This window comes from Corvus hawaiiensis, chromosome 3 (genome assembly GCF_020740725.1).
Source record: "Corvus hawaiiensis isolate bCorHaw1 chromosome 3, bCorHaw1.pri.cur, whole genome shotgun sequence".
NCBI classification, from domain to species: Eukaryota; Metazoa; Chordata; class Aves; order Passeriformes; family Corvidae; genus Corvus; species Corvus hawaiiensis.
In genome coordinates, this window is record NC_063215.1 from 86387509 (window position 1) to 86401847 (window position 14339).

Genomic DNA, 14339 nt, shown 5'->3' on the forward strand with positions numbered 1-14339 from the left:
TCAGGTGAATGGATACTCTCTACCCTTTAATGGCTTTAGGATAACACTGTGCCAGCTCCCCATGTTCTCACAAAATCTCAGTGCTGATCCTGTGGCAAGACTTGCGCTGTTCCACAAGAAGCAGGATGCGCTGTTGCAACTAGTGCTTTCCAAGGCTCCATCCCCATGTGCTTGTGCTGGGAACAAGCAGTATCATTCTGTCAGTGGGGTCTCTGCTGATCCTGGATGGTCAGAAGTCAAGTGCTCCAAAGCAGTGGTTGCAGCAATGTTCAGCTGCTAATCCTTTCAGAGGGGCAGAGTATATGCTTGGTATCGAGTGTCCAGCTGGGTGCATACAGCTGTCCTGGCACTAAAGCATCACAGTTTGCTCTGAGCGAACTCCAGTGCAGTAGTCAGGGCTCCCTGCATGCCTTTGGCATTTCCACTGCCCTTAGCAACGATGGGAGAGCCTCCTGCCTTCCCTTCCATCTGCGTACAGACAGCCACGGCCCAGTCAGCAGCAGAGAACGTGGGGAGGCAGTTCTGGGGAAGAGACACAGACAAGTTATTTGTACTGTGCATTATCTGCAGTCTATGAATAAAGAAAGGTAACAGCACCCTCTCCTCACCCAGCCTGAGGCAGTCATGACTGTGAGGACCATAAAGGCTGAGCTTACATGTTAATGCTGTACTTTGCCCCTGGGAAAACACAGCCTGGAGGATCCAGGGATATCCGTGCCCAGCAGAGACTGAAAGCACATTTGGTCCTGCTACAGTCATCTCAGGTTCTGCCCCTGTGTGATTAACCACCAACACTGGACAAAGCCCCAGGAAAAGCCTCAAGCAGGACCTGCTGAGCAGTGGGTCCAGCCCCCTTGGCAGGCAGGTTCCCCTTGTCTCTACCAGGGTTCTGCTTACCTTGGACACCTGACAGGCACAGAGCACCTCACCCGAAGCCTGAGGGCTGAGCAGCAGGACTGATGTGCCAGGAGACTTGTGACACAGCTGGTTCACTACTTTCATTAGGATCTAAGAGAGGCAGGGAGAAGACAGGTCAGGCAACAGCAAAGGAGACTAGCATCCAGCAGCAAATGTGCCCAGCAATTCCCTCTTGCTGTTTGCAGCACCTGAGGTATTGCTGGGCCAACAAAGAATGTGGATCACTCACAGAGAGGGAATCAGCTGGGACAGTATCAATGATGACAGGCTGGTTGCAGTATTTTGCTAGCAAGATTTGCGCCTTCTTCTCAGCCTGGAGGGAGAAAAACAGCACTTTGAAGGGCTACAGGTGGCACGGGGGGGCTGGATGGGTGTTGCGGTGACCCCCCCCACTGCGGGGCTGGGGCAGCGTGATGCCAATCAATCCCAGCCGCTCCCCTGGATCGAGTTTCCTGAAGAGGCAGACTCAGAGGGTGGGTCGATGGGTGGCTCAGAAGCCTAAGCCGCACCCCCTGGGCGGTGCCCGGGTCCAAGCCGCCTCCCCTGGTTCAGGAAAATTCCTGGTTACTCGGTTGTTCATTGGTTCTCTGTTAGAACTCCCGCCTCTCGGTTTACCCCAGTGGTTCTTGTTAAATTGTATCCTCCCCCTGGCCTGTAACTCATTGGTTGTTTTCCCCTTTCACCGCGGTTTTCAAATTCCCTATAAAACTGAGGACAAGCCTCGGGGGAGGATCCCATCGCATTCCATCCCTTCCGAGCTTGTTCGGGTTGTGAAACTTCTGACAATAAACCTGTTAGGAGCCAGACCAGAACAGCCTCTCTCTTCCTCTGTCTCCGAGCTAACGTGAGCCGGTCCCATCGGCTCCTGCCGTGTTCCCTCTGCAAAGAAGCCAGCTAGCTAGCCCAGCCAGCAGCACCCATCCTGATGCCAAAGTCGCTTCAGCAACGCACAGAAGAACGTAGCTGGACTCTCTCTGACCGGGGGCACGCCAGAGCTCGTGCCTCGAGCACAAGAACTGCGTTAGATGGGGATATATGCATGCAATATACACACAAAAGGAATGCCAAGCGCTGCTCTGTGGGACAGATGGGAGATGTTTGATAGCAGAAGTCAAAGTAAGACTGGTGGACTGAAATCTCCATGTGGACACCTGTACAGCCCTCCTTCCCCAAATGCAAGCAGAGATGAACCTCTGTCAAAAGTGGAATAGAGAATGATTCATTCAGTCCCCAGCCTCTTTCCTGGACCTATACAGCGCCACATGTCTCTGGAAGGCTTCTGTGGCAAGATGTTCCTACTTTAAGAAAGGGATAGTTCTTCCTGAGATCTCTAAGTTACCAATAAGCATTTCTAATCTCTTTTCATGTAAATTGGCAGAACACAGACACATGCGGGAAGCACAGCAATATCCATGTAGCTGAAGGAAAGATTCTGTCCCGTCACTGTCTGACTGTATAACTTTGTTAAGCCCACTGTGAGGACCATCTCATCCTCTCCATGCCTAAACAAGGAGGTGATGCCCATCTGCCTACTGGTATTGGCCAAAAATGCTTGTATGGGTAGGTCTCTGTTCTCACAGGCAGGAAGACACGGAAATTCTGCAGGTGCTAAAAGCCCAGCCACTCATTCTGTGCATTTTAAACAATGGCCCCGGATAATGCCAGTGAAATCAACCCAACACAGGGCTTGTGTTGCACTGTGTGTGACTGTATGGGCTTTCTTCAGCCTTCTAATGAGACCCTAGTAACTGAGTGGCTGTGAAGTGTGACAGAGACACCAGGTGCCCTGGTGTGTGCTATCAGCTGGCTGCAAGTCAGCGTGCTGCTGCCTCAGTACCTGCTGCAGCTCCAGTTTTTTGATAGCTGTGTTGGCCGTTCGCTGCAGTGCTTTCAGGATGGTCTGTAGTTCTTTTCTTTGCCACTGGGGCATTACAGTGCTGGCCACCACCTGCAAGACAAACTGCTCTGTAAGAACATTAAACTGTACCTAGACATAGAGTGCTAGTTCTCTGGGAGGTCAGGCTGGAGCATGGCCTCTTCACAGACCCTGCTTTAACCCATGTGATCAGGGCAGCCAGTCACTGTGGTGAGCAGCTTTCTCTTTTCAGCTCGCCATCTGCAACACAGACACCTGGACACTGGCAAAAATCCTTATGACCAAAGAGGCAACAGCAGGGAGCAACTTGCCCTTGCTATTGACCATGGTAAGATGTGAACCTGGTAGGGAGAAAGTGTCTCAAGTGGATAAAGCCCATACTGGACTCTTTCTATATAGGACTGTAATCCTTACTTGGGTCAACTGGCCCACTTCCTTGGAGAGGTTCTGCATCTCAGGAATAGAGGTGATCCTCTGCTGCATTCGTAGAGAGACAGAATCCACTTCCATAGCCAAGCACTGGCCTACTTCCCGGGCCTGCAGAGATGGAAGGAATGCATGCTTCAAATGCAGCAACAGAGACAATCCACAGGGATGGAGAAAGGGGGGAGACAGCAGAGTCATGAGCACTGAAATGCTGCTCAGAATCCAGTAAGAAGACACTTACAGATGGTTTAGGAATGACTGTTCCCACAAGACTCTGAAATACAACATTCCTCTCTAGATTTGCAACCAGCACTAGATAGTCACACTCACGAGGACCAAGCTGTCGAGCTTTTTGTGGTATTTACGGTCAAAATTCATGTTTCCTTAAAAATTTGCACCAAAATCATCAGGATTTCACTGAGGAAAAACTGGGGAGCTCTGTGGAGCATTTTAGAGCTTTTTTCATTAGCAAATGCAATCTTGAAACAAGAGAAACACTAAAGCTGAAAGAAACCTCATCAGCTGTTCAAGCATATTTCCTGAGTTTAGGTATCCTGGTATATTTGTTATTGTTTTCACCAACAATGCTACTATTAATAAGTTTTTAAAAAGCTATTACAAGCCTTTTTCACCAGTGCCAATCCTTATGGTTTGGAGCATTTCCTCCCTGCCAGATGTCTGTGCCCAGGATGGTCCTGTGAGATTTTAGAGCAGGACAGCAGAGGACTGCTCTGCCTAGCTAGGATACACAACCCTTATTTCAAGTAATTCTCTCATGCTTGCAGCCTCCCTTGTCTCATTAACACTTGCACAGAGCTCCTCTCGAGGGCTCTCCAGGTCAGCACTTCCAGCAAAGCATGCAGATGTGCCCTGCAGCTTTTTGTTCTTCTGCATGAAGAAAAGCTTCTCTGGGACACAGATGCACAGGGGACGGCCAGCCAAAAAGTAACAGATTTGCAGGGGTGGGCTTTGCCTTCAGTGTTTCCAATTCCACTGACTATGAGTCACTCTCCTCTGACAGCAGCCTTAAAGGAAGAGCGAAGGCTTACGGGGCACCTGACACTTCCAAATACTCAAAGGACAGAGTGATCTCACAAACTCAATAGTAGGTTGCTTACTTTTTATACACACCCAGCCAGACCAGAATCACAGTTTAGCAGGAGAAGGACTAAAGAAAGGAAGCAAAAGGGCTGTAAGAATGAGGCCAAAGCCCTGTAATCATCAAGTGCAAATCCAGCTGTGATAGGCAGGAGGTGAAATCAATGCACAAAGAATTACACCTTTAAATACCTACTGGGGGATTGAAATTTATAGACCAGAGGCTTCCTGATATTTTGTGCCAAGTTTTTATCTTGCAAAAGAGGGTCTGAAGGGAGAAATGAAGGTCAAGGAGACAGAGAACTAGGATGGGAGGGAAAGGAGGTGAATAGTGAGGTTCAGTAGCAGAGCTGAGTCTAAGGGTGAAGCAGGAAGCCAGATGAGGCACAGCAGGGAGGCTCCAACCAAAGCAGTTGGAGCTAATTGTCTATGAGGAACCTACAAAGTTTGGTCTTTCTGGCATTGCCTTGACATGGGCAGAAATCTCAGTTCCCTCTTTCTTACCTCTTTGGCTTGTCCCCCTGTCACTGCAATGACACGGCTAATCCCTCTGACAAGCTGGCGCTCGCTGACGATGGCCAGATCTTCCACAGATCCTGTTCGGAGAAGGTGCCTAAAAAGTCAGCGGAGAATAGGAAAGAAAGCACATTGCTCTTCACAAACAGAAATCAGGAAGTTTGCTTTGTTTTTAGAAAACTCTAAAGTCCACCAGCTCTTTCCTAATCCCAATACCTTGACTCTTTTCCCATCCCTAAAATCCTGATGGTACCCTGTTAGGCAAGAGATAGCAGGGTTGAAGCTACTCCAGAGGAACCTCTGTGCTACCTGCCCAGCAGGCTCCAGTCAAATGGTGCAGCCAAGTTTTGTCCTCCTTTCCTCTCCTTCAGCAGTGAGATGAATTGGCATTTTTCTCTTCTACTCAGCTGCTACTCCACCACTTTTTTGTCAGGCCAGCTCACAGCCCGGCCAGTAGACTCCAGACAAAGGATAGTTGTGCAGTCTCAGGACACTGACAACCTCCCTTTTCCTTCTTGTTTATTCAACACTGGGTATGAAAACTACAGTGTCTTGGGTTCTGTTACCACAAGTAATCATTCCAGACAGCTTCACAAGAACTGATCATCTCTTCTCCCATGCAGTTTCTTGTCCCACCACTCCCAACAAGATCTCACGGCTAGAAAATTGCTCATTTTCAGCTCTGTCTGCTCTAAGACCAGTTTGTTCCTTCTTTTCTTTTTGTGTCAGCACTGTCCTAAGATTGATTAACTTTTCTTCTACTCTCATTACTGCTAAAAGCAGAAGAGGGTGAAGATAATTAATTAAAATAATCAGAGCAGTCTCAAGTTCTCACAGCTGAATGGGAGTCTCCAGCTGGGTCCCCAGCCCTCCTACAACCCCAAAGGCAAAGCACCACAACCCTGGTGTGACAGGTCACACACACCTTTCCCACACTCTGCTGGTGCTGTGGCTTCCAGGTTGCTTTCAGACTATGAAGTAAGGAAAAATGCTGTGCATTTCATTAAAGTTTGCTCACCCTGGAACTTCCAAAGCTTCGTAACTAGCCCTGTCCTCACAATATTTTTTCAGTGAGGAAACTTAGTTTCACAGTGACAGGGAGTTGAGCTTGTAGTGATGCTTCTATCTCAGCCACCAGTGCCCAAAAACATGCCTTCTGGCTGCAAGTAAAAGTCACTTACGTCCCACAGCAGAGCTCCACAGAGGCCTGCATTGCAGCCTTGGAGTCACAGGTCAGCACATTCTCCACAGGGACCCCCAGGGACACTATCCTCACTGGATCTGGATACCCCTGACAGAGGAGATAGGGATCAGCAGCTAACAACATGGTCGTTCAGGGGCACTTACAGACTGACTACATGGCTTCAGGTGTCTGCCTCATTTTTCCCCTATTCTAGAGCAGCCCCTGAGTCAGGGGTGGCACTACTTCTCCTCCACAACCAGCCACCAATGGGGAGAAGAAACAATTGGTGACATGACAGGCTTTTGGTCCACAGGCATAAACAGAAAGCCTGTGCATCACCAGTCTCCATGTTCTACAACACAGTGTCCTGAATCTCATCTCTGTCCTATTTTCCCTTAGGAGTTTTGGGAGACAATTCCCTTGCAGAAATATGTTATGTCAACATCTCGTGTCCCAGCTGATTCCTGCTGAAGGAGAAGGCTCACGAAGATGTGTGCTGCCATCCTGTCATACCTCATCCACTGCCCGGAGCCCCCGAACTCTTCTTGCCAGTGTGAGGGGCACTTCAGCCATATGCACCACCTCGTTTTTTTTGATCAGATCCTGGACCACTTGCTCCACTTGCTGCAGCTGCTCCACGGTCACATGGCCCTGAGGAAATCAGCCACACTCAGGAGAAGGCTCCTGAGAGGTAGAGAACGAAGGAGGGAGAACTGGGGCAGAGCCACCAGATGACTCAGCTTGGGCACACCACTCTTCCCCTGCATCTCATCTTCTCTGCTTGTAAAAAGGAACTGTGAACATCATGGCCCTCCCACCCTCTCCTCCCATGACAGATAAGGATTTTTGATGCAAGAGCATCAGCCAAAGCCCTCAAGAGAGATACTGGAATGAGTGACAGGTTACCAGGGCCAGCACTCAGCCTGACCCAAAGCTTCACAAATGCTCTCGCCTGAATGTCTGACATCAGATATGTGCCACAGCCAAGCACCATCTCTGAAAGACCCCTTTACACTATTTCGTGTCAGTCCCATGACCACTGGCCTTGCTAAGTCCTTTCCCTTCTGACCCCCATTCATCCCCTCAGCAAGCCCTGCTCAGGGCCAGGACAACGCAAAGCGGACGCAGTCACATCCAGAGGACCAAGCTTCATTACTCAGATAAAATGTGACTTGTCTCTGAAGGAGTGATTATGGCAAGAGGGGAAAAATCCCTGGAGAGAAGAGCAATACTGGAATGGTGGTACTGCTGAGAACTAGGAAACTGGATTTCAGAGTCACCTTGGTATCAAAGTCGAAGCGCAGCCGCTCTGCTGTCACATGGGAGCCCCGCTGCTCGGCGCTGTCACCCAGGACGTGGCGGAGCGCGAAGTTCAGCAGGTGCGTGGCGGTGTGGTTCGTCATGCAGGCCAGGCGCTGCGCCTGAAAGCACACACCAGTCAGCAGGAGTGCTGGTTCTCCACAGCTCAGGGGAGCAGGGCACGGCACAAAGAGATAAGGAAAAGGCTGCATGTGAGGGGATAGGAGAAGATGGAGGAAAACCAACGGGTAGCACAGCTGTCAGATGAGTTACATGACAGGGCAGATCTAACTTCTTTTTCCATGGGATCATCTTTGAAAAACAGTAAAGGGTAGGCTGGATACTTTTGGACAGACCAATGGCTCGCAAAGATTAGAGAGTCAGTTGTGATGTCTCCTTCCCACTGCACACTACAATGAAGAACAGTGTCAAGAATACAATGGACAAAGACCTGCAATGCCCGGGTTACTCAGGACATCACAAGGAAAAGGTTAAGAGCAGTTAGCTTATCACCTCATCCACAAAGAGCTGCACTTGGTCACCAACACGCAGGGTTTCCACAGCAGTGACCTCATGGATCACGTAGCCACCACAGAGATGAACTGACTCTACAGGGAAGAGTACATCCTGAGAAAAGAGACAGAAAGATGAGTTAGGACACAGGGAAGATCCAAATACCTGTGCTATGTATCTGCTTGACCCAAACACAATTCCCACCAATCCCTAAAAGAGAGGGATGGGTGGGAAAAGCAGAGAGAAGCTTACTGCAAACATAACCAAAGTGTCTCAGACCTTCCATGTACCCAGCCACTCACTACACACATACATTGAGGTTGCCAGCTTGCAGTGGAGGGGCACTAATGCCACCCGTGCTGATGAATTTTCTTAGCAAGTATGCTCATCCATGAGAAAATGGACAGCATCTCCCAAGGCACCTGTCTCTGGCATCCAAGGTACCATTTCTGCCTCAATGGGATGGAAACAAAAACTGGACCACCACTTTGGCTTGGGGGGAAGTGCTGAGCAAGGCACTGTCACATTCTGCAAGGCTAAAAAGGCCCAGGGGTGATTATCAAGAGCTGGAATGGGGAAAGGAGAAAAAGCTGCACCTCATGTAACTTCCCAGGACAGGGTCAAAGCTCTCCCTCTGGCAAGGCTGAAGGAACATGCTGCAGAAGTGGAGGTCCTCCTTGATGCTCTTGGGGGGAATATGAGTTTTTGCACTGGATGTCAGGTTAGGCACTGCTTGCAGCTGTCCAGGACTGACCAGAGGTAAGTTACTTAAGTCACAGACTTTGTGGTCAATGACTGCCTTCTCTCAGCATTACAACCCCAGCTGGCAAGAATGCAGCACATTGAAGGAAGACCTGAGAAGACTTTAGTTTTCCTCAGCAAGATGAAATGCAAAGAGCTGTGAGAGACAACCAGAGCAGCAAGTACACCTCTGTGAAGTTACTGCTGATTCTACCTCACCCCACCTTGATGCCAAGGGAACTGTCAAGAGACAGCAGCTTGCGAATGAACACAGTAAACCCATCACTTGGGGAATTGTGCCTGGCCTCAGAACCCGTAGCAGCCTTGGGTTAGGCAGCAAAGGGCCTTACCTGCTGTCCTAAACGTATCATGTAGCCTTGGTCAGAATCTTGCCCACCCTGCTCTGCATAGAAGTTAGTCCTGTCCAAGATGACACCACAGCGCTGCCCTGCCCCAACCTCCTTCTGGAGAGACTGATCTCTGTACAGCATCAGGACAGTGGCCTGGCATGGACTGAACTCTGTCAGGGGAAAGAAGACAGCAGCAATTAGTGCACACATCCTGTCAGATTGCAACAGGAAAGGAGGGATCACTTCCCCATGCCAACCCTGCCAACACCCGGGCTATACTGAAAGCTGGCACTTTGCCTTGGTAGGAGAGGAACAGCTACTGGTAGAAAGGACAAAGGACTAGAACTACTTCACCCCTCACTTACCTAATGACAGAACTGCTGAGTAGCAGCTAAGCAGGCAGGGACACCCAATCCGGCTCCACATGAGCCTGGTAGAAGAAAATGTGGCACAGACACATCTGCATCTTGCTACACTGCAAGCTTGGCAAACCTGACTTTTATGAAGAGATGACAGACATTGTGGATATGGGACAGCAGGGATGTCACCTTCCTGGACGCAGCAAGCTTCTAACATGCTCTCCCATAGGATCCTTGAACCCAAACTTGGGCACTATGGACAAGTGGACCATAAGGTGGGTGTGTAACTGGCTGGGCAGGGGGCCCCAGAGAGAATTGCTCAGTAGTTCAGTGTTCAATGATATTCAGCTACTAGTAGAGCTACTTGGTGGCTGTAAGGGACAACACCACTCAACATCTTCCTTAATGACTATCCCTGACAAAATGGGATGTACCCATATCCCACTTAATTGGCAGGGACTAGCTGATACATTGAAGAACTGGACTGCTTTACAGAGGTATCTGAGCAGTCTACAGAAATGGACTGACAGAAATCTTAGGCTCTCAGGAGCAAGCTGAACATAAACCAGCAGGGTGCCCTTGCAGCAAGGAAGGCTGCCTGCCTGCTGGGCTGTATGAACACAAACATAGCCAGCAGGTCAAAGAAAGAGGTTATTCATCCCTATTTAGCATTTGGGAGACTACATCTAGAGTACAGAAAATTCTGGCTGTGTGTAAAGAAAAAAAAACTTTACACTCTAAGAGTGATAAAGAACAGGGAACAGAGAGGCTGTGAGATCTCTGTTCCCGAAGATACTGAAAACTTAAATGGACAAGGCTCTGAGCAAGGTGATACAACTGTGAAACTGATGTTACTTTTATCAAGAAATTGGACATCCAGAGATCCCCTTCAACCTGAATTATTCCATAATTCAGAAGCTGAGAAGGTGGGACAGTTCTAGCTTGGAGATTTCAGCCAATGTCACTGCTAGGCTTTTTTCCTCTGTTGTGCTCTTGCTGTAGTATATATAGCTTGAATTGCCTCGCTTTCTGCTTAGCGTGGGCTGCCACCGGCACACTGGGTAAAAGGGAGTTGGCTGTACACAGCCATCTCTAATTGTCTGTGACAGCCACACCACCTCTTGCTCCCCGTGGCTTAACTTCATGCCTTCCATAGAGCATCAGCAACCTCAGTTACCCCGAATGCCAAAAAGCCTGCGCTGGCACCTAGTGGTGTGCCACGGAAACAGCAGGGGCATGGTTTCACACAACTACATAATCCCTTTGCGTAATTACCCTTCTTTCTCCCGAGCGCACACACCCAGAAGCCTAATTGTTGGAGACAGACTTTTCTCCGGAAGAAATCAACAGTCCCTGTTTCACCACTGCACCCAGGTGGTGCCAATGCAGAGCTCAGCCTTGTTACCAGCCCAGAGCCTTCCTAGGGACATACCAACAGCACTAAGAAAAGCACCTAGTTTGGGATGAGCTACAGCGGTAGGGAAAAGCTGCGGCAGCAAGGTGGACAGGTTTGTACCACGAAGTACACGTTGTGCATGCATGAGGTTAGGCAGCAAAAGCAGTCATGTGAGGGACTGCAGCAGAGCTTGCCTTGCAGGACGCCAGGCACTCACCATAGTGCCCGTGCCGCCCCAGCGTGTAGGCGTACTTCGGGGAGTCGTCGGTAGCAGGCACGCTGCTGCTCCGCAGCTGAGCCAGCGAGTGCACATCCAGCTGGGTGTTTGTGTTGCCTGGCTGTCCTGCCTGTGGGCCACCAGCCTTCCGCTGCAGCAGAGCAAAGGCACGGTTAGATGGGAGATACCTGGGGGCAAGCAAACGTAACTGGAGCTACAAGGCTAGGAATGATTTCTTCCACCTTCATGGAAAAGGCTTGTTCAGATCCAGGCTGATGTAGGCTACTGCTAACCAACCCCATCCCTTCAAACCTCACAAGCACTCAATACCACTTGTGCTAGCCTTGAGCCAGGCCATACACAACTGTTAACACATTCCTCCTGGCACAGCTTGCTGTGTAGCTGTGAAGCTCCCAGGTCATTAAAGCTCAGGACAGCAAGGCCTCAAACCAATTACTGCACTGGGGGGTGGTGGTGGTTGGTGGGCAGTGCAAGTATTTCAGCACTACAGAGACCAAGGAGGTTTTGTAAACTCTTCACAAATAATTTGCTTCTTGGGCTGTCTAAGCTGGTTCTACCTTGTGTGAGAAGTTAGACTACATGACCGACAGAGGAGTCTCCTAACCTATATAAGTATTTTATAACCTTCACTCCAGCAACAGTCAGCATCATAAAATACCTGAAGAAAAATCGCCAGCCAGTACTTCAGTCCCACATTCAGAAACAAGAGGATTGTGATGACACTGCTATTTCAGACTCATTTCCCCTTCAGCGAGAAGGTATGTAGTCCTGTGGTGCTCCAAAGAGCCTCAGCAGTGAAAGGGAGCCTGCTTCCATGTTCACAGGAGATAGGTAAGGCTTTGAATGACTCGGACAAGGCAGGTCTCCCTCTTACCTTTGCATCTTCCAGAGCAAGTTCGTTAAAAGCAGCTGAATCCAAACTGATTCCCTTCTCTTCAAGCATCAAGTCAATCAGATCCCGAGGGAATCCCAAACTCCCATAGAGAGACCAGGCTACTTCAGCTGTAAGACAAAAAGAAGGACAAGAACTCTGTGTGAACACAGAAGGCAAAGGCATCTCAAGATTTGTCTGGATGGGACCAATCTAGTGTGTGCTTTGGTAACTGGATCCACCTGTACTGTGTGCAAAAGTTAAAGGGGAAGAGAAGCCATGCAGTTCTTCTTGCATGGGACTGAGTACTAAGGATGCTCTACAGCCCCGTTCCTGCTAAAATTCAGTGCAGCACATCTAGACAGGCAGCTGCCCTGGTTGGGTCTTGTGCTACTCCTCTCAGCTGTGTGTTGTAAGGACCTAGTTATCAGTCAATAAAACAGCAAGGGTGTCGCTGTTGCGCACAGGGACAGTGAAAAACAACATAGATTCAGGTCAGAGAAGTATGGTCGAAGCCGACCCCTTTAATGCCAAAACCCCATCTTTTTATAGCATGGGTCGCAAAAGAGAAATTACGTGACTGGCCCCTTGGCTAGCCACCCACCAAAGTGAGTGGCTAAGCAGTATAACCACCCATTTCAAAATATTATTCCCAGTGAACCAAAAAACAATTCCGCTATGTTCTCACAACAGCCCTGCACCTGGAAATGTTTACCAAATAGCAAACCGTCAGACAGCTAGCTTGCGTGAGAACGGAGACTTTCACATGAGACAGTAAAAAGCGGAGAATTTTTCTCTGCTAGCCTTCTCAGCATCTACACAAGGGCATGTTTCTAACTTGCCTGATGCCTAGTTGTTGTGAGAACAAAGTACTAGAAAACAACTGCAATCTGGAGAAAGGAACATCTGCTGCTCTGTCTGGGGCTAGACAGTCACAGAAAATGCAGGGGAGACAAGACACCAACCAGTTTTGACTGCCATGCTTGTGAGGACCTGGAGCAAACTGTCTCTAAGTGCAGCTTGTCAGAGGAGGGACCCTCACCTGGGAAATTTGTGGAGGGCTCCATCTGCTGCACTGTCCGCTCGATGATTCGCCTCCCACGCTCCAGGGAGGACAGAAACGCGGCCTCGTTCTCATTGATGATATCCTTGATCTGCCCAAGGATCAGAAGAAGGGTTAGCCACAACATTTCAGGGAGTTCCCCAGCTCAGCTCAGCCCTGCTCAGTCAGCTCAAAGCATATCAACTGCCCTTTGTGTTCTGCAAGTATCCATCACAACATGGCTCTGATGCATTATTGAACAGTGCCAAAGTCATTGTGCCTCCTGTCACCATTCCTGTCAAGGAAATATTGACCATCCACGTGGGGGAGGCTTTAAGCTGACAAATGTTCCCTATTGGGCATTCTTATCTGTGACCCAATTACAACTGTATGTCTGGAACAGCCAGAGAAGTTGCTGTCAGTGGAACCAAGCAGGGACTAGCCTTAAACCATCACTCCACTTTAGACAAAGAGTATGCAGGCAAGGACAGGCTGTACTTGCACTCAACAAAAAAAGCTACTGGAGCTTTTTTAGCGCAACAGCTTACACAGGACATGCAGTCCCTGGTAAGGATCTAGTGGAGCTCCCACATGGAAATCTGCCACAGATACTTCTTGTGCCCAGCACATCTCAGCCCACCCACGAGAACGTGGTTACAGAGGAGGCGATGCAAACTCCTCCAGCTAAGTCCCAAGGGCGAGCTGATTTCTGGCCCTGAGAGCAGTGCCTCACAAAGATAATGAGAGGGGGGATTCCACATTGCTCACCTGGTTGGCATTCCTCGTCAGCTCTGGATAAGCATCTCCCTGTGAAAGTGAGCCTCAGTTAGTGATAACATCCTCAGCATCTTCCTCAGGGGATCTCACAGCATGTCACAAACATTATAGAGGTTACTTGCATACACTTACACATGCTTGTGCTGACTGTACCATTGATGACACTAGGCCCCCTCCCTCCCAAGTGATACGGGGACAAGAGGTTTTTAATGCTGGAATGCACATCATCAGGTACACCTTCCTGACTGACTCCTGACAGTGTGCAGACAAGGGACACGGGGCTGAATAGGACATGTGTGATGACCTTTTTCCCCAAGACAGCAGTTTTACTCACCAGCACTTCCACTACAGTAGGCACCAGGGAGGCCAGGAGCCCAGGTGGAGCCTGCAGAACTTCAGAGCAAAAGCGTACAGCCCTGCGCAGGATCCGACGCAGCACCAGTCTGAAAACAGGGCAGGATTCCTCAGACAGCCTTGTGAGCATCCCTGTCCAGCTCCCACATCCAGCATCTCCCAGCTCCTCTGGTCTGATTTATCAACACAGGCCAGCTGCTCCCAACACTCTACACCCATCCAAGGGGAAGTCAGCAGATTGGAACCCCCTCCCGGCTCTCATCTTCCTGCCTCCCCAAAAGCTCATGCGCTCCCTATCTTGGGCCCGCACCAGAACCTCCTCCCTGGCTGTTCATATTCCTTCCTAGACCTAACTCCCTTCACCCCATGACATTTCCTTCTG

At 49.6% G+C, this 14339-nt stretch overlaps 1 protein-coding gene across 2 annotated transcripts in view; it reads right to left on the reverse strand.

Moving 5' to 3' along the window:
• The window catches only part of AARS2 (alanyl-tRNA synthetase 2, mitochondrial), an 18500-nt gene continuing 4161 nt past the window's right edge, over window positions 1–14339 (reverse strand). For both annotated transcript variants that reach the window (XM_048296710.1, XM_048296711.1), the window contains exons 7-22: window positions 13938–14046; window positions 13595–13633; window positions 12827–12938; window positions 11788–11915; window positions 10893–11043; window positions 8921–9090; window positions 7830–7943; window positions 7298–7438; window positions 6531–6668; window positions 6016–6125; window positions 4823–4931; window positions 3209–3331; window positions 2756–2866; window positions 1148–1231; window positions 898–1008; window positions 1–522 (exon numbers count right to left, since the gene is read on the reverse strand). In XM_048296710.1, coding sequence (XP_048152667.1) covers window positions 358–522; window positions 898–1008; window positions 1148–1231; window positions 2756–2866; window positions 3209–3331; window positions 4823–4931; window positions 6016–6125; window positions 6531–6668; window positions 7298–7438; window positions 7830–7943; window positions 8921–9090; window positions 10893–11043; window positions 11788–11915; window positions 12827–12938; window positions 13595–13633; window positions 13938–14046 — 1915 coding nt within the window. In that variant the 3' untranslated portion in view covers window positions 1–357. The remainder of the gene's footprint in view (window positions 523–897; window positions 1009–1147; window positions 1232–2755; window positions 2867–3208; window positions 3332–4822; window positions 4932–6015; window positions 6126–6530; window positions 6669–7297; window positions 7439–7829; window positions 7944–8920; window positions 9091–10892; window positions 11044–11787; window positions 11916–12826; window positions 12939–13594; window positions 13634–13937; window positions 14047–14339) is intronic.